The sequence below is a fragment of the Pyrus communis genome, chromosome 17, assembly GCF_041283825.1.
Source record: "Pyrus communis isolate YQ-2024b chromosome 17, ASM4128382v1, whole genome shotgun sequence".
In the NCBI taxonomy this organism is placed as follows: domain Eukaryota; kingdom Viridiplantae; phylum Streptophyta; class Magnoliopsida; order Rosales; family Rosaceae; genus Pyrus; species Pyrus communis.
The window spans coordinates 6,582,328-6,605,971 of NC_142581.1; the positions used below are offsets into that span (position 1 = coordinate 6,582,328).

At 36.4% G+C, this 23,644-nt stretch overlaps 3 protein-coding genes across 3 annotated transcripts; 1 reads left to right on the forward strand and 2 right to left on the reverse strand.

The window, feature by feature from the left end:
* Nucleotides 1-1,952: 1,952 nt before the first annotated feature.
* LOC137708187 (glutamate receptor 3.7) lies at nucleotides 1,953-6,945 on the reverse strand. Its single transcript, XM_068447203.2, has 6 exons — nucleotides 6,252-6,945; nucleotides 4,094-5,439; nucleotides 3,593-3,870; nucleotides 3,371-3,402; nucleotides 2,700-3,106; nucleotides 1,953-2,542 (listed from the first exon to the last, which is right to left on the reverse strand). Exons 1-6 carry the CDS (start codon nucleotides 6,505-6,507, stop codon nucleotides 2,123-2,125), a joined length of 2,739 nt encoding a protein of 912 aa, XP_068303304.2. The 5' UTR covers nucleotides 6,508-6,945; the 3' UTR covers nucleotides 1,953-2,122.
* Nucleotides 6,946-7,542: 597 nt separating this feature from the next.
* On the forward strand, nucleotides 7,543-10,199 carry LOC137708016 (large ribosomal subunit protein uL6c). The gene is made up of 3 exons (XM_068446977.2): nucleotides 7,543-7,676; nucleotides 8,638-8,940; nucleotides 9,740-10,199. The coding sequence occupies exons 1-3, from the start codon at nucleotides 7,639-7,641 to the stop codon at nucleotides 10,074-10,076; spliced, it is 678 nt and encodes a 225-aa protein (XP_068303078.1). The 5' UTR covers nucleotides 7,543-7,638; the 3' UTR covers nucleotides 10,077-10,199.
* A 5,923-nt stretch (nucleotides 10,200-16,122) lies between these two features.
* Nucleotides 16,123-21,964, reverse strand: LOC137707859 (protein DETOXIFICATION 40). Its single transcript, XM_068446788.2, has 7 exons — nucleotides 21,459-21,964; nucleotides 20,360-20,991; nucleotides 17,628-17,684; nucleotides 17,055-17,293; nucleotides 16,851-16,969; nucleotides 16,546-16,632; nucleotides 16,123-16,313 (listed from the first exon to the last, which is right to left on the reverse strand). Exons 1-7 carry the CDS (start codon nucleotides 21,798-21,800, stop codon nucleotides 16,257-16,259), a joined length of 1,533 nt encoding a protein of 510 aa, XP_068302889.2. The 5' UTR covers nucleotides 21,801-21,964; the 3' UTR covers nucleotides 16,123-16,256.
* Nucleotides 21,965-23,644: the final 1,680 nt, after the last annotated feature.

Here is a 23,644-nt window from a genome sequence, read left to right on the forward strand (position 1 = left end):
ACTGATTGTTGAATATTAACGCATAATGGAGATTTATAATCAAATTTACTGCACATGTGGCATAGTTTTATTGGGTGTTGGGTCCCACATATGTTTCCGAAGCGACCTATAAGTTTTAGGTAGAAGAGAAACAAATTTTGAGTTTCAAGGAATAAAGTGGTAACTTTTGAGTTACAAGAGGCAAAGTGAGATCAAAATGGAGTTCCAGGGGCATAGCTAGAACCGAATTGTCAATTTCAAACGCGACATATTACACTATTTGAATTCATATGAACACATGACCTGATGTGTAAAAACACGATTCACACTATTCAACTAATCTATACTATTATTAAGAGAACCCTCCTTGTCAACTTTTTGCCATTTTTTTCCAATTTTGCCCTCACTTTTGATACGCAATACTTATATAAGAAGAGCAAAATAGTAATTTTGTATCTTTTGATAAAATGACAATCATATCCCTATTTTTTCTTATTTTACCCTCACTTTTGATACACAATATTTACATAAGGAGGACAAAATAGTAATTATGTAATATTTAGATCAAATATGCACTTATTAAGAGAAATTGTCCCAGAATCAAAATTTTCACTCTTTTTAAAATTTTAAAAACTAATCACGTTTGTCATAAATAGTATCGTTTGTATTATTTTTATATAAAAAGCCAACAATCCTTTTTGAGGTCACGGCTTCACCAAAAAAATTGGGAAAAAAATGCCCCCAAACAAAAAAGTTCAAAAAGCAGTCCAAAATAATACATTAAATAATGTAGGGGTATTTCCATCATATAAACAGTATTTTTTAATAATTATTTTTTTGTACACTATTTTTTTTTTTTTTTTTAATAATTAGTACCCCACAATAGGCTAGCAATAATGTGATTCAATCAATTGTTTATTAAATATTATTTTCTCAGTTTTTAATGTAAATTCAATAGAATATAGATGAAAATTGAAAGATCGATTTTATAACGTGTCAGTTGCTTTGATTAGTTTATGAGGGGTTTCTTCTAGCATGGTCTAATATTATTCATTTAGTCTAAATATTTGACTTTCTTTTTGTTATAAAAAAAAATATTGAAGCAATTCACGCATATAAATACATTTAAAATATGTAAATCGTGCATAGTACGCCCTGATCAAAAAATTAAATGCGTGCATGAATGCTAGTTATTTGTATATCATGTACATTAATCAATTTGTGGGTCAACAGAAACACAATACACATATAAATAATCCGAACAAAACCTATAGCCACCTATTAAAAAAATATGATGGTGAATTCTTAATACAATCACCCATTAACGGTCAGATTCGGTCGTTGAACGTCATTACAACATATCTAACCGTTATCGGTGAATGTATAGTAGCCAAATCCCATGAAAGGGGAAGGCTTTATACTTTTCACTTGTTATTGGCTGGGAATATGTAGGCATGTGCAAGGCAGAAATCACTGCCAATAACAGATGCAATAAAAGCATCACACCACAGCATCATCAACAAGGGAGATATCAGAATTCAGGATAATGCAAGTTTCCATTATTCCTCCTTGGACAATGAATCTTGTTACAATGGAAACCCATCTCTCTTAACAATTTTTCTGACAAAACCTAATGGAAAAACTCAAAATTGCTCCTGAGGTTTTGCGATTGTGAACAAAAATGCCTTGAATTATTAACACTTTACTACTTCAGTGGGTAAAGTGAAAAAATAAAGAGAAAACTAATGAAAAAGGGCTTGAAAACTTTAAGTTTTAACGATAAGGACAAAATAAAGGATAAAGTGAATAGTACCAGGATTGACTTTTTAGTGTAAAAATGTGGTTTTTCGTTAAAATGAACAGTACCGCGGGCTTTTCGTTAAAACTCCCAAAAATAAAAGCATTGTGTCCCATTTTGAAAGCGACGTCAACGTCGTCAAGCCTCAGGGTATATTTTGTAATTAACTAAAATGTTAAGACAAGCATTTCTCAATGAAGCATTAGGGGAAGAAAGTGATATATACAGTAAATGCTAAAAAACTGATAAAATCAAATAAAATTACTCTGTAGTCTCTGTTAACTATCAGAATTCTCAACTTAAATTAACATAAGCAAGCTTGTTCTCCCATGATCTAGATATTTATCAGCTAACCTGACCTTGAGTACTGTCACCCTGAGCAAACATTTTTTTGATAGCTTCTTCCTTCTCGTCAATGAAGTCAACAAAGTTGACCAGGACCTGAGACCATTGAGAACTCCATGAGCTTGAGGATAAAGAAGATGACAGCGGGTTTGCGTGCTGTTTCTTGTAGCGCACAAATTGGTGAACTGCTCTTAGCAGAAAGATTATAAGCGCAGCGAGAGTGAAGCCGCCACATAATAGGTATAGACCCCAGAAGCTGATCAAGAGGAGTTGGTTAGACTCGTCAGAGTCCAGATTCTTATTAAGACAACCTGTCTTGCAGAACCATTTCTCGTGAATCTTCTGAAGTGCTCCATTCTCCGAAAGTTTCAAGATTGCAGTGGACATGTCAATAGCAAGCGGAGAATCTCTTGGAAAAGCCTAATTCACATAGTGAATAAAGATAAGAAAAAGGCCATAACACAATATTCAGTGAACAAAACTTACAGACAATAATCATTTCAGAATTCAGATGTTCGTTTAAGTGTGCAACAAGATCAGAAACGTAATATCTTATGTGAAAGACAAAGGTACTTACAAACCCCCATCCGCTCCTCGTAAATGTTTGCCCAATAATTCCGAAATCAGTTCGACTTGAAAGAAATAATTCGACATAAGTAAGCTCATCTATAATAGCTGCCACCCCTCCATCATCCGGCCCTTTCCGCAGTGCATTTTCATACTCTTCCGGGGAGCCTAGTGCAACAAGTCTTGACCTAGGAATGTAGAGGCTATCAGTCAGATAGCCATAAGCAAATGACCCCACTTGGTACCCTATAGGCCAATTGCTTGCAATCAAACTATCAATTCCAGTGATGGGTGACGAAAGCTGCTGAACTGTAAGGATTGAAGTCAAGCTTGCAGTATAGCTTGATGTGATCACCATCAATAGGAAAAGCCATACCACCATCACCATCCGCCCAAGCGGGCTCACGGTATCTTCTTCTGTGATTGATGAGAAAGTAAATACTTTACTATTTGAAGGGATGGTAGAACAGGAGTAGTACAGGCTAATTTTCTTTGTTCTTTCAATAAGAATACATAAACTCATGAGGAAATGATTACATACTGTTAAACTACTTATAAACAATATGCAACTGGAAAAGTACGTAGTAATCTAAAAGATGTGAACTTTAGGAAGAACATGCTAACTTTTGGGATTCATTTTACAAAGAAAAACTAGATTGCAGATTCGAAAAGTTTGCTTACGGTTTTTCTTAAAAAGCGTTGAGAAGCTGAACCTGCAATATGAAAGGGTTGATTGATGTCAGAACCTAGTCTCCTGTGAATGCAAGTGGATCTTTAAGTGCAACATGATCGGTTAAGTTAAAAGTACATAATAATAATATTTGCAGTAATGATAAAGTACTCAAGATATTAATCTTCAAAAAGAATTGTAAAGGACTCCATTGACAAATACAGAAAACTTACAGAAACATTGTAACGATCTGCCTCTTAGGGGGACCCCGAAAATCTTTGTTGACTCGATGCTCAAGAATCCACATTACCACAGCAATTATCACAAAGAAAGATGCAGTGACAGACCACATCTCCAATGAAAATGGTTTGAGAAAAACCCAAGCATTTGACTTCGAATTGTCAATAGGAGCCACTATCACTAGCCCAGTGGTAGCATAGGGCTGAGAAAAATCCGCCATCACTGTCCGGTTTTTCACAATTGCAATGTCCCCAACAGCTGCATCAAACACCTGGTGCAAAATTTCAATTAGAAGAAGAGATAGATACTGCGGTCATGCCATCATCTATTTAAAGTTTTCGGTACTTGACATTAGATTCTTCTGAGCTATCTGCATGTTTGGACTCATAGTCACATCATGTTTCCATGCATTGGCAGGTAATATCACCCCAAAAACCAGTCACATTTTAAGTGTTTTTTGGATTCCAAATCAAAACTGTGTAAAGTTTACTTACATTTTCTGCAACCATCTTCACAAGCTCATCATAACTGGGATTGGACCGACCATCACCAAAAGGTTCAAATCTGTGAGGAACATCATATGGGACTAACTTCCGTGCTTCATTGAACACATCAATACAGTATCCTTCAATTTTATGGCTGTTGTTCAGTTCTGTAACAAATTCAACAAAGCTCACTCTTTTTGGAACTCCAATTCTCAACGGTTTTTCATTATTTGCAATCTCCCAACCGCGTGGTCTTTCTGTATTTCCACCTGGCCACGTGATATTGCCAAGCTTCTGATTCAGTGGAGAATAGCTACTTCTTCTCCTTTTAGGAGTTTCTGGGGGAGAAACTGATAAACCTGAATAATTAGTCCAAAAACCAACTGTACGAATTGTCATCTGATCAATATTAATGATATCATAACTCCCAATAGCACGGCTTCTTTCATGATCAAATTCAACATGACCAGTTAAACCACTCATATTTGTCTCCAATAGCTTCTCACGAAGAAGAGATCCACCATCAAAGACTTTAAGCTTGCCTAGCTGAATTTGAGATGGTTTCGTGACATGTAATTTATCAATGACAGAGAATGAGATATTTCTGTATTCATTTATAAAATTTTCAATCGATTGTGCAACAGCCCAAACTGTGTCATAAGCATAAAGTCCATATACATTTAACTCGGAACTTGCTAAACCGTCTTGCCGCATTTTTTTCCACCTAGTCATAAATGCACGCTTTTGCCTCGACTCTGGGATATGCTTACGAAGAGTAACTACACCTTGAAGGACAGCGAGTGAAGTATGATTCATTGAAGAGAATGAATCTATTGTAGTAGAAAGCCAATCTGTTGCAAACCACACATAATTGCTTGTCATCATATGAAGTTCTTTGGCGACAGTAAAGATTCTCAACCTGGGATCAGGATCCACGTGAACAATATAGACACGAGGGCCTAGCAATTTGGATTTATTGAGCAAATCAACCATGTCACTTAGATTAAAATCGACAGGCAATGCCAACTTATAAGAAATCCTTGACATTATTTTGTCAAGTTCATCATGTAAAGAAGATATTGCATTCCTCCCATAATCGTCATCCACGAAGACAGCAATAACCTCCTTCCACCCATAAAAATCAATTAAACTAGCCATAGCAGCCATTTGGTGAGCATCGCTTTGTGTAGTTCGGAGAAAGAATGGGAATTGGAGAGCAGAGAGAGTAGGATCAGTGGCAGCATATGAGATAAGAGGTACACGGAGACCATTAGCAATTTCAGAGATCATATGAGCTATTGAAGAGGACTGTGGTCCAATTATGGCTACTATACTTTTGTCAAGCACCTGAAAAGCTGCTCCCAAAAAGTGAGCCATTAAGAAATGTGGGTTAGATAGCTTGCAACTCTGAGTAAAGTTCAATATCCAACGTCCCAAGCGAGGATAAGAAGCGCAGCATATGGAGATATTAAAAGTGAATCAACTTTACAACGAGACGTAGTGCCATTGACAATGAATATGAAAGACATGGAAAGAGCTAATGAAGGGCTAGTAATGGTGAAAGAAATCTAAAACTAGTCAGAGCAGAGGTGCGAAAATCAGCTATTGATTCCACATGTGTTTTGGAAGTTGGAACTTCAAATCTGCAACAAATAAGAGAGGTTTCCATATAATATGGAGTCCTAGCAACCTGATAATATCCTATAAATCGTCTTACGACTCACTAGCTATGTTGCTCGGACACTCCGAAACCCCAAAGTGTGTGTCGGACACCCTGACAGGCTGACACGGCTCGGACACAGTTTGGACACAGGAACCCCAGACTCAATTAAGTGGTACTACAAGAACACTAGCAATGAACCGCTCAAGCACCACAAAACTACTACTAAAACACTTCAAAGACGCTAAACAAACGATTTTCGAATGATACCTTTCAAGGAATCATTTGAAAGTTCTCTCAAATGCATTGCATCTAGTTGTTTTCGAATACCTCTATCTAATTTTTGTTGTACATTCCTAACAAATTTGAAAGTCCCTCGTCCGAAAGCACCATAAAAGTTGCTAAAACTCAAAAGTTGACCCAAGAAAAGAACAACCACAACAGCTCTAAACTGTAACAAGTAATGATAGTCATCTACAAAAATAAGAATACTGATCAATTGAGTACCTTCAACCGATCCCAAGAACACACTAGAATTTGCATCCTCCATATGCAACTTCAGCTCCGTCCCACTGAGTATTCTTGAATCTGCATTAACATCAGATAGAGCAGCTTCCATGGCTGTCTTTGCAACTCTACCAATAACCGAGTTGAAAGTAAAAATTGCTCCAACATTCACAACAGAAGGCCTCTGGCAGTAAAAACAGCCAGTAAGGAAAACCCATACCAGAAATTGCAGTGGCAAAACTACAGCACCCCTCATTTTTTCCTCCACCGCAGTAACTCCTCACAGTAAAATCTCAAACTTTCCTAAAACCCATGTCCCGAAAGCTCCATATAGTCAATAAAAATGGCATTAAAAGCATGAAAACACATGGCATATTCAGCAAACTTCGGATAAAGATTAAAAAGGAAAGCTTTATCGCTTGATCAGTGGACTACCCAGTTGAGAGAACTCATTGATGAACTGAAAAACCATAGAAAGTTGGTAAATTTCACCTACAAACTATTGATTCCCAGAGAAATTTCAGTTCAACTTCACAGAAGTGAAAATTTAGACGTCCACTGCTGAAGGAAGGAGGAGTTTGGGTAGCTGAATAATTGAGTTTGGATGTGCGTCAGACAGCGAGCATAATTTTCTACCTTATGAAAAACGAGAATGTCACAATCAAAAAAAAGTTTAAGGTCCACTTGCAACGTCTTTTCCTTTATTTTCTAAGAAAAGTATATAAAGGTTGGGACTTTTTAGTCATTTTGCGAATGTATAAAATTGTCTAGAAAATATTTCGACCTCCAAAGGGACTTGTATTTGAAAGAGGCCTATAGAGAAATGGATTTCCACTTTTTTTTTTTTTTTTTTTTAAATAGAATTTAGTTGCTAGAGGATTCACGCATCAACGAACTTTAATGACCTAAATTGTTTATTTTTTAAATTGGACCTTATAGATCATCTTTATAAAATATTTGCCAAATCAAAAATATTATAGGTATCTAATTGTGTTCAAAGAAATTGACGAAGACTTTGTTATAAGAAAACATCGAAATTTCACCGTTAAAGTTTTGTAAAGATGATCTAATGAATCGAGATTTACAAAATAAATGATTCGGATCGTTAAATTTGATATGGAGTGGATCCCATAATTAATCAATTTTTTAAAATAAAATGGGGATCCCTTCGCTTGAAAGGCCGTGTATTTGAAAAAGTTATAATCTTTTGGGCTCTGACATGGACCTTACGAGTTGGGCTTGGGAGAACCCAAGTTGAAAGGGTAGTTTTGTCATTGTAGCAAGCGGGTGGGAACTGGATAACAAAAATCCATCCGTCTCTCTTCATCGTCCAGAGAAGCAGAGGACAAAAAGCTTAGCAGCTCATGCTCTCAAGCTCTTGAAAAAAATGGCTTCCTCATTCACTTCCTCACCTTTCCAAACCAGGTAACTTCACAATTTAGTTTTACTTTTTACTGTTCTGCTCACTAATTCAAGCATTTGCTTTCTGTTCCTTCCTTATGGGGTCAAAATTACTGGTAATGATTTGTAAAGTTTGAATCTTTCTGACAATTTGAAGCATTTTTCAAGAAGATTAAATTATGGGTAGTGGGCATTTCAGGATTTGATTATTTCCAGTTAATTTATTCTATTAAATAGAAAACTGTTTTAAGCATGTAGAATTCAATCTGGAGGTAGAAGACGATAGCCTGTAACCTTACCTAAATTTCACATTTCAAACGCTGCCGTTTCGATTTCATGGCGAGCCACTCCCCCACCATACCCACACGTCGAAAGGTAGGAAAATTAAATGCAATTAACAAATCCAATGCAAACATGGAGCAAGAGAAGCAGAGAATACCATTGTGGGGAGTGAATAGAATTTTTATGCAGTTTTAATGCTCAAGGCTCCATATTTTAGTGCATTTGCCTCAGCTGAGGCCAATGGTAGTATCTCAGGTCTCAAATTTGGGGAAAGGTCTGAACTTGAACTGGATTCATGAGTTTTTCAGACACCCAATTGAACACAAGAAATTAATGTTAGACTGCGTTGTTATGTTTTTGAAGTTTCTTGTACATTGTTCTCGGGTTTCAAATTTTGGAAAATGTCCAAACTTGAACTGTATTCGTGAATTTTTCTGAAACCCAGTGGAACTTAAGAAACTAATGATTAGTTTGTGTTCTTATGTTTTGAAGTTTCCGTTCCTTTGTTCCCCAGTGTTTGGAAAAGGTCGAAACTTTCATGAATTTCAGAAACCCAATGGAACATAAGAAATTACTTTTTGCAGTTTCCATTACATTGACTAGCTAGTACTGGACTTTTTTTACATGAGTTCGTAATGGTAAATTGATGATTTAGGGTGGTTTATTTCTGATTTGGTGACCTGCGTTTTCTGCCATTTTTCAGCAATTTGTGGTCGGCTTTCTTGGGCGAGAGAAAGGGATTCGCTGTTTGTAGTGTACCTCATGTTGGGTTTTTGAAGAAGACGATAGAGTGCAAGGAATCACGAATTGGAAAGCAGCCAATTGAAGTGCCATCCAATGTGACAATCACATTGGAAGGTCAGGCTTTGGCAGTAAAGGGACCATTGGGGCAGCTTTCACTAACTTACCCGCGAGAAGTGCTGGTTCAGAAGGAGGATTCTGGGACTCTAAGGGTCAGAAAGGCAGTAGAGACTAGAAGGGCAAATCAAATGCACGGGCTTTTCAGGTACATTTCTTTCATCCTTCAGCCATCTATTTTGAGTAAAAAATCAGTCTTCTCATCCTCATGGTTTGTTCCTTCAATTATGGTTTTCTGGTGATCTCTTGGAGTCCAAGTATCATGTTGTTCCTTATGAAGGAAAAGCTGTAACAACATTGGTATTTAAAGTGTTTGTGATCGTTATTATACTCTGTTGTGATTGAATGTCTGCTTTTCCATACCATAGCTTGTTTGAGCATGAAATTTTCACTTTTTTATACTCGGTAGTGACATTGATGGTTGAGTTTACATCTAAAGCAGGCATTAGTTTGATCAATAAACCTGTTTGTTACTCTCTCTCTCTCTCTCTGTGGATCGACATGTGTCTTATATGCATATATGAACTAGAGATTTCAACTTCTATTAGGAAAGACAGGACCAGATACACAGACAATGTAAGTTTTGGAACAAATTAGTACTGATATGGGTTGTTAAGAGTGTGGTTAGGTCAATAAATCACATAGATACATATCCACATGCACTAGTTCACTTTGTGTAACAGTTTCTTATAAGTATGGTTGTTGCATTCAATTCGATACCAGTTATTTGATGTTTCAAAAGCTTATATGTACAATCTAAATTTTGGTGCTTGGCCAAGTAAGCAGGGCACATGCAAGTCGGGCTTTAGATTTACGAAAAATTAGGGACTCTCGTCCTCCTGACCCTTTACATGCCTCTTCGAATAATTTACTTAAATGAGATTTACAAAAAGTTTTTTAGTCTCCTTCTACTATCCCTTATGTGCTTGTTTGAATAATTTGCTTAGGACACTTACGGACAACATGGTGGTAGGAGTGTCAAAAGGATTTGAGAAGAGGCTGCAACTGGTAGGTGTCGGTTATCGAGCTACTTTAGAAGGAAAGATCTTGGTACTAAGTCTTGGGTTCTCCCATCCAGTTAGGATGGATATTCCTGATGGCATACAAGTGAAGGTTGAAGAAAACACCAGAATCGTTGTTAGCGGATATGACAAGAGTGCTATCGGTCAGTTTGCTGCTTCGATCAGGAAATGGAGACCTCCGGAACCATACAAAGGTAAGGGTGTGAAATATGCTGATGAAATCATAAGAAGGAAGGAGGGAAAAGCAGGGAAGAAGAAGTAATAGCCTTTAGATTGTTTCATTTGTTTTTTGTATCTTCACATTCGTGCTTGTCAAATATGTGTCAGAATTATCGAAGGAACTGACATTACCGTGAGCAATTCATCGCTAGTTGATGTTGTTTCATTTTTTTCCCCAGTACCTGTAAGCTTGATCTATGCCAGTATAGTAGTTTCTGTAATTTCAAATTAAGGTGGATGCTGGAAAGTTGGACCTCACAAACAGGTCATATTGGACATTACCCGATTTCTTAACAGATCGACACAAACCTTTTCACCCGTTAAGAATTATAAATATAATAATAATTTATTTATTTTAATTAAAAATCTAGATAAAATGCATTGTACCAAATAAGTTAATTACGTGACCATATTACATGATAAAATTTTAGAAGAAACTTACCAAATTATATAGTTGATAGCTTAGAAAATAAAACAAAATACAATGATATTGTTTCTTATCCCAAACACAGCCCTTTTTAACTGGTCTACCTGTTAATGCTCAACCCAAACATTGAATCTATGTTGTGTGTTCATGTCGTTGCATGAGGTTGTGCATGATTTTGTCATGTCTTAACGGAAAGTTACTATAAATTAAGGGGTAGTGTTAGAGAGACCAATTTTTGAACCAAATTTACAAATTAAATGATGTGGTTGTAGATGATTTGATTATTAATTTGTTGAAAAGTAAATTGCTTACTAATTTCTTGTTAGTGAATGATTTACTTATTAGATTTCTCTTTTGTCCTTTTGTATAACTGTTTTCTATTGTGATAGCTTGAGCTCATATGCCAAGTGTAGGGTCTTAGATCAATTATTCATTTCAATGGCTCACATGCCTTGCAACTGCCATGTGTCATAATCACAGGGGCTTATGTATTTGAATTGTTATGATGACTGATGTAAGAGAAGCATGTATATGAATGAAATGCATCATTCTGCAAGGGTTAGAATGTTTTAGTTGTGATTATTCTCTTTCTCTCTCTAGCTATTTCTTCTCTGTTCTTATTGCTTCATTTGAAATCCAAGTATTCATCAATGGAATACTATCCAAATCTCAACATGGTATCGCGAGCCTAGGTTCTATTTGGAATCGGGGAGTCGAGTTTGTGAGTGATGTGCTTAAAAATCCAACGTGAAATTTTTAGCTTGGTTCATCGATTCAGTTCTCAATTTGCTGGGTTGAGCGGTGGTGATCCTTCGGGCTCCAATATTCAATGGTGACATCTATGAATTTTGGAAGATCTGAATGAGTACCATTTTCAAATCTCATGGAATCTGGGATTTAGTTGAAAATGGACTTGAAATCTCAAAATCGAAGGGTAAGAAGGTTGAAGATGAAGGCTCATCGGATTCAAAGAAAACTTCTCTGAGTGATGAGCTAATGAAAGATGCTAAAGCACTAGGTATCATTCAAGGAGCTGTTTTAGATGATATTTTTCCTAGAATCTCAAATGAAAAGACCTCAAATGGTGCTTGGGATATTCTGCACCAAGAATTTCATAGCGATAAACAAGTGAGATTCATCAAATTACAGGGTCTATGCAGTGATTTCGAGTACACAAGGATGAAGGATGATGAAACCTTGTCTGTGTATCTCACTTGCCTTCTCGAGTTGGTGAATCAAATGAAAGGCTTTGGTGAAGATCTACCCAATGAGCAATTGGTTCAAAAATTGCTCATAAGCCTGACTAAAGAATTTGATCTTGTTTGTTATGTGATTGAACAAACTAAGGATATTGAAACCATTGAAGTGCAAAAAGTTATTACTGCTTTGAGTATTGAGGGTTCTACTAAGAGAGCATTTGTTACATCTCACATTGCCTAGGGGAGTAGATCATGTAAGCCTTATATGTATATTCTCATCTCTACCTAGCACGAGGCCTTTTGGGAGCTCACTGGCTTCAGGTTCCATCAGAACTCTGAAGTTAAGCGAGTAGCGTGCAAGAGCAATCCCATGATGGGTGATCCACTGGGAAGTTCTCGTGTGAGTTCTCAGAAACAAAACCGTGAGGGCGTGGTCGGGGCCCAAAGTGGACAATATCGTGCTACGGTGGAGTCGAGCCTATGATATGGTGTGGGGTCGGGCCGGGATGTGACAACATTCGTTAGTATGAGTGTGAATCCAAAGGAAGCTCAATCTAATTCTTTTTTTGGTAACTTTAAACCAAAGAAGAATTGGAAATCAAAGGGCAAGAAATGGGATCCAAAACCCCAAAATGCTGCAAATCAAGGTGTCAAATATGATCAATGAGGAAAATTTGATATGTCTAAAAGGAAATGCAAACATTGTGACAAGCTACACTATGGTGAGTGCTGGTTTAAAGGGAAGCCAAGGTGCCATGGATGCAATCGATTTGGTCATCTTATCAAAGGACTATGATCAACCAAACAAGGCCGAAAAGCTTGCAAACTTCGCAAATCAGGTATCAGAATCTGCAACCATGTTTTATGGCCGCCATTCTACTACTATTGGGAGAAATATGAACATATGGTATGTAGACAGTGCATGTAGTAATCACATGATCTTTCATGAGTCATTACTTATTTATGTTGATAAGACTGTGAAATGTATACTTAAAATGGGTATTGGAGATTTAGTACAATTAACATGCAATGGTACTCTGGTTATAGAAATGAAAGGTGTGACTAGGTATATCAAAGAGGTTATGATTGTACTTGGATTAGATGAGAATTTTTTGAGTGTAGGGCATATGGTAGAACATGGATATTGGCTTGTGTTTGGTGATTTCATGGTTTATATTTATAGAGATAGACAGATGGAAGATTTGATTGCAAGTGTTCCGATGGAAGGAAACAGATTTTTCCCCTAAATCTTGAATAGGTCAATCCCAACATGGCTAATAAAGCAACTACTAAAGAGTCATCTTAGATGTGGCATGGAAGATTTGGACATCTAAACTACATTAGTTTAATGCTCCTGCAAGACAAAGAAATGGTGTAGGGTTTACCTAGACTACAAGTCTCTGAGCATATTTACTCTGGATGTGATACAGGGAAGGGTCACATGGAACCATTTGACAATGGAATGACTTGGAGAGCATCACAACTTCTAGAACTTATCCGTTCTGATATTTGTGGTCCAATGCAAATCACCATTCTTAGGGGCAACTAAATCTTCCTTACATTTATCCATGATCACATTAGAATGTATTGGGTGTTTTTCTTGCAACACAAGTCATAAGTTTTCTGCATTTTCAAAAGGTTTAAATCCATGGTTGAGTTGTAGAGTGGCTACCAAATTAAGAAGCTCATATGTGATAAGGGTGAGGAATATACATCCCTAGAGTTTTCTAAGTTTTGTGAAGCTGGGACTAAAAAAGCAGTTAACAGTTGCCTACTCTCCACAACAAAACGGGATTGCAGAGAGAAAAAACAGGACTGTGATTGAAATGGCTAGGACTATGATGTATAAAAAGAAAATCCCTTGAAGTTCTGGGTTGAAGCTGTGAACACAGCTGTGTACTTGCAAAATTGATGTCTAACAAGTGCTTTGAACAACATAACTCCATTTGAAGCTTTTAGTGGAAGAAAGCAAGGTGTCAAACACTTGAGGATACTTGGTTCTTTGTGTTACATTCACATTCCTTCACAGAAAAGGCATCGAAGGAAACAGGTGAGAATGGAGTATTTGTTGGATATGGCAGTTGTGAAAAGGGATATAGGATTTTCAACTTGAGAACTCATAAAGTTGAGTTATCAGAAAGCAATGTGGGACTAGGAAACAAATGAGGCAATGCAGTTCTCCATTCCTTGGAATGCTAAAGAAAGCATAAGCATAATTGAGCTTGATTCTGAGTCAAATAATTCAACTCAGTTGATGCAATCTCCTCTGAGATCTCAGACATCTAGTGATCTGCATACACCCCAGAAAGCTAGTTCTGTTGGTTCTCCAGTTTCAACTTCAAAACCTTATGATCATACTTCATTGAGATGGAAGAGCTTGAGTGATGTGTATGCTCAATGGAAGATGAGTATCATTGAACCTGAAGATTTTAGTGAAGCAGTCAAATATGAAGCTTGGAAAAAGGCTATAACTGAAGAAATGTTGATAATATGAAAAAAAAAAAAATTAAATTAAATTAAAAAAAAAAAAAAAAAAAAAACCTCTACTTGGGAGTTAGTTGACAGGCCAAGCAACAAACATATTGTAAGAGTAAAGTGGGTCTACAAAACAAAGATGAATCTGGAACACAAAGCAAGACTTGTAGCAAAGTGGTACACACATAAACCAGGGGGTTGATTTCAATGAAACCTTTGCCCAGTGGAAAGGTTAGATACCATTAGGACATAAAGGTTGGAGACTGTGGCAATTGGATGTTAAATAAGCTTTTCTAAATGGTGTTCTTGAGGAGGAGGTATATGTGGACCAACCTGATGGTTTTGTGATTAAGAAGGTTGAAGACAAAGTGTATGGACTAAGAAATGCTCTTTATGGCCTAAAACATGCACCAAGGGCGTGGTATGGTGAAATTGACACATATTTAGTTCATTGTGGCTTTCACAGAAGCTCAAGTGAAGCAACTCTATATGTGAGAACCAAAGAAGCTGTTGGTACTCTAATTGTGTCAATCTATATAGATGACATAGTATACATAGGGAGCAGTGATGAAACGATGAATGAATTCAAGTCTGAGATGATGAGCATATATGAGATGTCAGATTTGGGATGATAGTGAATTTGCAGATGAGAGTTTATACAGAAAAATTATTGGGAGTTTGCTATATTTGATAACAACCAGGCCAGATATTATGTTTTCTGCTAGTTTGCTTGCATGGTTCATGCATGAGCCTTCCAAGAAGCATTATGGAGCTACTAAAAGAGTCTTAAGGTATATTCAAAGGACAATTGACTTTGAAATTAAGTATGTGATTGGAAAGGCTGCTCTATTGATTGGTTACCATGATAGTGACTAGAGTGAATCTAAGGAGGATATGAGAAGTACCTCAGGGTATGCATTTTATTTGGAAGTGGGGCATTCTCATAGGCCTCGGTTAAACAGCATAGTGTGGCACTTTCAACTGTATAAGCTGAGTATGTCGGTGCAACTGAAGCAAACACACAGACCATTTGGCTTAGATATGTGCTTGAAGACTTTGGAGAAGAGCAAACTACTGCAACTCCTCTATTTTGTGAGAACACATTTGTTATAACTATATCTAAGAACCCTATGTTTCACCAAAGAACCAAATACAACTGCATAAAGTTTCACTTCATTAAAGATGCAATTCAAGAAGGTGTGATCGATTTGGTTTACTGCAAGAGTGAAGAACAGATTGTTGATATTTTCACAAAGGCTCTTCCCAAAGATAGGTTCAACTACTTGAGAAGTCTACTTGGTGTGAACTCAGTTAGCAATTTCGAATGGGGTGTTGAAAAGTAAATTGCTTACTAATTTCTTGTTAGTAAATGATTTATTTATTAGATTTCTCTTTTGTCCTTTTGTATAACTGTTTTCTGTTGTGATAGCTTGAGCTTATATGCCAAGTGTAGGGTCTTAGATCAGTTATTCATTTCAATGGCTCACATGCCTTGTAACTACCATGTGTCATAATCACCGGGGCTTATGTATTTGAATGGTTATGATGACTGATGTAAGAGACGCATGTATATGAATGAAATGCATCATTCTGCAACGTTACAGTTGTGATTATTCTCTCTCTCTCTCTCTCTCTCTCTCTCTCTAGCTATTTCTTCTCTGTTCTCCTATCTCCCTTCGAAACCCAAGTATTCATCAATGGAATACTATCCAAATCTCAACAATTAAGCATTGATTAACATGTTTGTTTCTTATTGGTGACACATCATTTAGTTTGTAACTTTTGGTTTAAAAATTTGGTCTCTCTAGCATTTTCTTAAATTAAGTAGCCGTGAATGGTAAAATTATGGAAGATAATAATAAGGGACTTTTAACGAAAAGCCTACGATATTGTTCACTTTAACGAAAAACCACATTTTTACACTAAAAAATCAATCCTGGTACTATTCACTTTACCCTTTATTTTGTTCTTATCATTAAAACTCAAAGTTTTCAAGTCATTTTCATTAGTTTTCCTTAATAATAATGATTAAATTGTTATGCAATATATGTTTTTATGTATCATTAATCAAATCATAATCGACCCCAAGATGAATGCTCCTTCCTTCATAAATGTTTTCTCACTACTTCAGAGGCTCGTCTACATCCCACTTATTCAACCTTTTCTTTGCCTCTTCCACCTGCAATTCAATTAAAAAAAAATCAAATTTATAACTTTTATCTATTAAGCGACGCCCCTTCTACACGACATCGTCGAATAAGTAAGACGATTATATCAAATTTTTAAAAAATCACTTGTAATATTAATAACTCATACAAGATAAAACCCTAAAAATTATAAATAAAAAAATTATAAAAAAAAGGGAAAAAAACAAAAAAAGAAAGAAGAAGACTTGTATTCAAATTTGATACCTCTTTGTTCCAATCAGTCCGAATGGTGACCCACATTAGGATGAGTGTTTGCATCAATGTGCCCCCCACCATTCCTAACCATATTCCCTAAAAATTATCACATGTAATTGTTACCGTCATCATCATTTGTATCAGACATTTACGATCACATTATAGGGTATAACATAGTACGACAATTAATGTAAATAAACACCTGCATCATACGATTAGATTAGCTTAGTGACAAGAACATGAAAATATACAATCCCGTCCGAGATTTTTCAGTTTGATGTTAGTTTTTTTTTTTTTTTTTTTTTTTTTTTTACCTTAGCGCCGAGCTTGAAGTAAAACCCTAGAAGCGCACCAAAAGGTACTCCAACCACGTAATAACATCCTACATTCACATACGCAACAAAAGCCTGCCATCCACACCCAACAGCAACACCTGAATTCAAGCAGTGACATTCATTAGCATATATTTCATTTAGTAAGCGTAAAGTTCATAGATTGATGCTCCAATTTATATTTACCGGACAAGACTGGCTGGACTCCATTAAGGAGGAGGGTGAGGGCGAGAAGTGGGCAGAGATCAGATACAGCAGCAGCCACGGCTTCACCTTCGGTGAAGGCGTAGCTCAACTTATGACGCAGTAAAAGAACAACTATGGCTGCGAAGATTGAGAGAATGAAAGAGACTGTAGTCACCACCACAACTGAAAATGCTGTAGACTTTGGATGTCCAGCTCCAAGCTCATTACTCACTCTCACACTGCTTGCAGTAAATCATGAAAAGCAAAAAGTAAGTTTTAATAATTCTATGTTCTCTACGTAAAAAAGTTATGTGACCTATCCATATATGTACAGGACCCTTCGCAAGGGGAGTTCAAATCCACCACAGTTGGACTGGAATTTATATCGACAATCATATCCTAACTGTATTGGTTATCAATATCGTTCACAGTACTGGTACTTCTGATAATTGATTGTACAGTTGTTGATATAATTTCAATTTGGTTATCAATACGAATTCTGCTCCAGCTACTGTGAAACGGGATCCCTTTCAGAAGGGACATGTATGGAATATGCATGGGAATGATCCTGACCTTGCCGCTGCATTTAACCCAACTGAGATCATGAAGACCCATCCATTGATTGTCATGCTGCAATTGATAAAAAAACCCTGTGTCAAACTTAATTAAAGGCACACAAAATTAGGTATCTACTGAGAGTTGGTGTTTGGTTCTGATAAACTAGCACATCAATTATTAACCACCTTCGATGCGGTAGCTCGGAGAAAGCGTGACATGACGACTGCAATTGTAAGGAATTATTGTTTTGTTGTCCCACGCTTGATGCTCTTAATAGAAGAGGGAGTGGAACATTAAATAAAATGTCCCACATATTAGAGAAAATAAATCCCCTCTCCAAGGTATATGACTCTAGCCTCTATGGAACTGGATTTAACAATCTCAGTCGTGTCATGAGCCACCACCAAATTAATCGGACCAGGTATACAAATGACTCTAGGTGATTGGATTCAACCCAGTCTCATACGTCATGGCCATGCACGCCATTCCCAAGTCTTCTAATTTCTTACTCTACTATATTTACATGTAAATAAACATGTCATAGTTCACCCATCAAACAAAGCCATGTATACAAATGAAACGAATTCAACCTAGTCTCAATTATTTCATGACTCATGAAATCGGACTGTATCCTTTATGTGATGGCGAGATTGATGGTTAGACACATTTTACAGCTAATGGTCCAAAGGATTGGCTAAAAGTAAAAGACATGAAAAAACAATGAATAAAGACATGAAATCGGGTTGCATACACCGCCCTTATGTGATGGCGAGATTGATGGTTAGACACATATCACGTACTATATCCATTCCGTATAGCAAGTATGATTTAGACCCTACATATATATATGCTTGGCTGACAACTTCCCATTTTTGTGCACCGTGAATTTTGCCAAAAAGAACTTATTAGGAAAGAGACAAAACACAATTTGGGTGATATGCATAAGGGACAAGAATATTTATCATATAATAACAAGTGCCACGTGTGGGTACGAAATTAGACTTTGAGACCCCAAAATAAGTTCCTAGCCAATTCGTTCACATCTTCTATCTAGCCAGCGATTACTATTGTCCAAAAGGTGGCTACCCACATATGCAAATTCAATCCAAAATGTAAGCTAGGTCTTTCTACCCACATATGTGCAAATTCAATCCAAAATGTAAGGCTAGATGTCAAAACTTAAGCATAAGCACCCCCATCTAATCCTAATTCCAATATAGATAGACAAAACGATACGATACTACTAGGGCCACTCATATATAGATGTGTAACCAGTCACAGACGTATCAATCTAAATAAGTCTCGTAATGAATTTACAATCATCAATCAATCAAGTGATCACACAAAAAGAAAATAATTAATTCATGTTGGTCGTGTACTGACACCGCTTTAATGCACATGAATGAAATAAATATGAATATTAGATCTTACTAATTTTTCTTTATTTTAAACAATCTACCAATTATGGTGAGTGTGATTCATGAGGTCAAGACTTTAGGTCACATGTTCTCGATGATTATTTTGATTTAGTGTCGTTTAGTCTTTATTTATTTTGAATTAAAATTAGTGAATGACAATTATTGATATAGAATAAAGAAAAATTAGTAAGATCTAATATTTATATTTATTTTATTCATGTGCATTAAAGCGATGTCAGTACACGACCAACATGAATTAATTATTTTCTTTTTATGTGATCACGTGATTGACACTAAATCAAAACAATCATCGAGAACATTTGACCTAAAGTCTTGACCTCATGAATCACACTCACCATAATTGGCAGATTGTCTAGTTAAAAAATAAGAATAATAATAAATAAAAATAAAAAATTATGCACACATTTTACAATCTCTCGTTTACTTTTATTTTTAAATTAAATATAAAATAATTTATAGACACAAATAAACAAAAATGTAGGAAATAAAATAAATGTGTAGTGCGCATTCCTCATCTTCTGTTTTTCTATTATCTATATGAAAATATCAATGCATGTATATTAATTGGTATCCAGACATTTGGTTGGGCCATCTGGTTGCCGTGTTTAATTATCAACAATCAACAACCATCTGGTTGCCGTGTTTAATTATCAACAAAAAAAACAAAACAATATACTTTATCCCTAGTTTTTTCTTGTGGTCAGTGTAAATAATTGGCTATATCAAGGTCCGACCAGTCGTCAGTAGTGGCTTATAATAATAGGAAAGAGATTTTTTTCGGATTTTTTTTAAAAAAACTTACGGGTTAAGTGATTTGAGTTTTTGAAATTTGATATAACAGTTAAAAATTATTATAATTTTTAAATGATTTTACTAACTAATATGTTTTTAACCGTTTGATTAAATTTCAAAAATTCAGATCATTTAATCAGTAGATTTTAGAAAGAAAAAAAAATCTGAAAAAAATTTCTTTCCACACCAATAAGGCATACTCGTGAAGACCAATTATTGTCCTGTGAAAAAGTATAAGCAGTTTCCTAGGGGTCAGGTAATAATACAGGAATGACGTCAATTTTGGAACTCTAGTGTCCGGAGATTGTAAATGGAGAGATTATAAATCGAGATCTGAATCATTTAAAGCTTATAAATTTTCGTAAAGTGGCTTTTGAGGTGGGTATAAAATCAAAATGAAGTGATCCAAATTTTTTGATTCACGGGTTGACAGACATAAAGATCTGAAATGAATCTCAGGCCACAATAAAATCACTTTTTCGACAAAAAGTAAAAGCACTTTTAACAATGGCTTACCAGATAGAGAGAGAGTCAAGGGCGAGCTCAGGGTTTTCCAGCAACCCAGCAAGCAAAACAAGAATCTGAAAGTACCACGTCTCAAGGCAAAGCATGACAGCAGATGCCAAAGACAACTTGAAGAAACTATACAATCCGCTAAAAGCTTGCCACGAAAACCCTGTCCACGTGTGCTTACACCTGTCACTCTTCACAACGTACACGAACTGTGCCACCACAGTGATCCACCACGATAAACTCAGCACCAGCGAAGCACCCAGCAAACCCAGTCCTAGTTTGTACACAGCAACCCAGCTGAGTACAATGTGAATAACTAGGGTTCCAGTCGATATGTAAGCACTTGGGGCTACTATGCTTTGCGCTTGCATGAACTTTTGGATCGGGAAGTTGACAACGTAGGCAAAGATCTGAGGGATCAGTCCGTACACGTAAACTGCAGCTGAAGAAGCAATGCTTGGAGATTCACCGAGTAAAAGTAAGATGGGTTCGCAGAAGATGTAAATAATGGTGAGAAGTACCCCAGGGAAAAATAGGAGGACTGATGACCTTTGCAGGTATATGCCCAGCATTTCGTACTTTTGGGCACCATATGCTTGTCCACATAGGGTTTCCACTGCGCTTCCCATACCTAACTGTTCAGTAAAAGAAAAAAAGTCAGACAGATGTCGGAATTAAGGCCACCTCATTAGATGTACATGTATGTTGATGAAGAAATTGATGCGAACTTTTAAACTTTTCAAATTAAACGTAGAAGATGGATTAGTCGAAAGGAAACTTATCTCTTCGAATCTCCCCAAAAATGGTCAGATTCAGAAATTAAGTTTTCTTCCTGAGCATTTCCCAGTTCAACTTAGATAATACTTGAAAGTTGACATTTGTTTCTTCGGATCTAGTGAATTATTTGATCCCAGATACCAAAAGAGACATGTTAACATTTGTTTCTTCCTGCTATGTATATTTAACGTAGTGATTTATTCAATTTATTCACTAATTTTGTTTTCTGAAAAATGAGATGCAAATACGCTATGATCAATAAACTTATTTATCAAATTTTGATTGCCAAATGATGTGACATTCTGTTAATAATTCCGTTACATACCAAAAGACCATAGGCGAACATTTGGATGCCATTGTTCCCGAGGGAGGAGGCGGCGAGCTCGAGATTACCAAGGTGGCCAGAAAAAATTTGGGTGGACATGGACATGACATAGTTGATCATGTACACGATGATGGCGGGGGCGGCGAGGATGACAAGGAGCTTGGACTCGATCCATAGGGCGGGTTTGAGCCGCTGAGAAAACGGCTTGTCAGTGTCGGATAGTACTTGTTCGAGCTCACCGCTCGCGTGCTCATCGTGAGAATGTTTCGAGGATTGGGTGGAGGTGGGCGGAAGGGGAAGGTAGGATTCATGCAGAGGATGCTGGAGCTCATTATTTGCCATTTATGGAGTTTTTTGTGGAGTCTTCTGGGTGTGTGGGAAGAGTGGTGAAGCAAATATAAGTAGGAAGGAAGAGATATAAATGAGGGTTATGGGGTACGTGACAAATGAGATGGGTGAGGTCTGGAAAAGGGAGCCAACGTGGTGGAAGTTGCAGGTTTTGATTTGTGAGCCAAAGACATTCAAATCATATGTGAGGCGTGGAACACATGGCGTGGGATCGAACAAAAAAGTTAAATGTGGTAATAATGTAATAAAACAAAAGATAAATGATTTTTCTGGACTCTTGTTCTGCAATGGCACACTAACGGTTTATTTATCGAAAGTGATATGTATTTGTTTTCCTTTTCTTTCTCTACACATCACTATTTATGGTTCCTTGATTCTATTCAGATTTATCAAAATCACTTCCTAGTTTTTGTTACTTAATTCTTCTTCTTTTTTTATTCGGTTTAAATACCAAAATTAAACATGAGTGACATGAAAAATAAAAAATGTGTGAAAGTTATATTCCGAATGTGCACATATTGGATTGTTTATATACTTGATAAACTTTACTTCTATTTCTAAAGTTTGAAAGCTTACTATACAACGTCCAAACAAATATGAGTTCGACTAGTTGATTAGATTTGAACCTTCTCTCTTTAATCACTATGGGATAAACGTTCGACCTTTATTATTTAAAAGCTTAGTACAAATTTGTATTTTTAATATTCAGCGGTTAAGCAAATATGAGTTAGACTAATGAGTCAGGGTCGAATTCTCTCCTTAATGAGTATGGGCTAAAAGTTCGACCGTTAATATAAAATTGTATCTTGTTAACAACATTCAATTCATATGCCCATGTGTTGGAAACCAAGTTCAACATGGTATAGTTGGTGTTCATACTTCATATTGTGTTTTCTGTATTTGTATTTTAATGTCTCTCAATTTGGACTTTCTGAAGTGTGAAAGCAATGAACAAAGTTGCTCTTTTGCATTTCCATCTACCTAGGGTCTTCCATAATGAATAACTACACACAAAAAACCAAAGAGGAAATGTTCCTTTCTTCTTCCTTTTTTGGCAAGTCTCTTCCTAATCACCAATAATTTGGGGATGTGGAAAGTAAAATACTTGCTGACCAAAACAAAACGTGCCTAGATCATTGGAAATGATTTATAAAATGCAATATTATAGAGTGACGGTGATTCTGTTTCATGTAAGTTTCTTTCTTATATCCGGAATTGTCCATGTCTTTAACTCGTGGATGTCAAGTTCACATCAGATCACATGCGCTGGAGGTGGGTAAAAGCTACTGTTATATAATTGTAAAAGAAGCAGAGAATCTCTGGTATTTGCAGTCAAACTTTATGTAAGAATCTTCAGAACCACCAAGGAGGAAAGCAAGGCCTACAACTCAGACCTGGAAATACCACTATACGTTAAATTTGACGGAAAAGAAGATAATTTGACTGAAGGACCACTCGAGCAACACAGAGTTAAGTTGAAGGATGAAAAAACCTAATATGAGAGTTCAGAGACAAAAACTAAATATAAAGTAAAATTCAGGTACCTTTGCTACCACGCACCTCACAAAAACCAAAAGGACAATAATATTGGCCATATATAATCCATCCACACATGATACATGGAACAAGCTCCAATATTTGGTATAGAAATCAATAAAACTATGAACATAAATCCCTGATCCCATGTGAGAGATGCTTACAGCCACTCTACTTTTAACGCGTAAAACCCTCTCATATATATATATATATATATATATGTGTGTGTGTGTGTGTGTCTCATATGTATAAATATATATAATTATAATTTCAACGACCCTGAAATCCGCAGAGCATCTCCA

Coding starts and splice junctions, on each gene's coding strand:
- LOC137708187 (XM_068447203.2), bottom strand. CDS start 6,507: ATGAGGGGTGCTGTAGTTTTGCCACTGCAATTTCTGGTATGGGTTTTC. Junction 3,871..4,093: donor TGAAGATGGTTGCAGAAAAT/GTAAGTAAACTT, acceptor ATTTTGCACCAG/GTGTTTGATGCAGCTGTTGG. Junction 2,543..2,699: donor CGAGGAGCGGATGGGGGTTT/GTAAGTACCTTT, acceptor TATGTGAATTAG/GCTTTTCCAAGAGATTCTCC.
- LOC137708016 (XM_068446977.2), top strand. CDS start 7,639: ATGGCTTCCTCATTCACTTCCTCACCTTTCCAAACCAG. Junction 7,677..8,637: donor TCCTCACCTTTCCAAACCAG/GTAACTTCACAA, acceptor GCCATTTTTCAG/CAATTTGTGGTCGGCTTTCT. Junction 8,941..9,739: donor CAAATGCACGGGCTTTTCAG/GTACATTTCTTT, acceptor TAATTTGCTTAG/GACACTTACGGACAACATGG.
- LOC137707859 (XM_068446788.2), bottom strand. CDS start 21,800: ATGGCAAATAATGAGCTCCAGCATCCTCTGCATGAATCCTACCTTCCC. Junction 20,992..21,458: donor TGTTCGCCTATGGTCTTTTG/GTATGTAACGGA, acceptor TTTACTGAACAG/TTAGGTATGGGAAGCGCAGT. Junction 16,633..16,850: donor ACTTCAAGCTCGGCGCTAAG/GTAAAAAAAAAA, acceptor GATAATTTTTAG/GGAATATGGTTAGGAATGGT.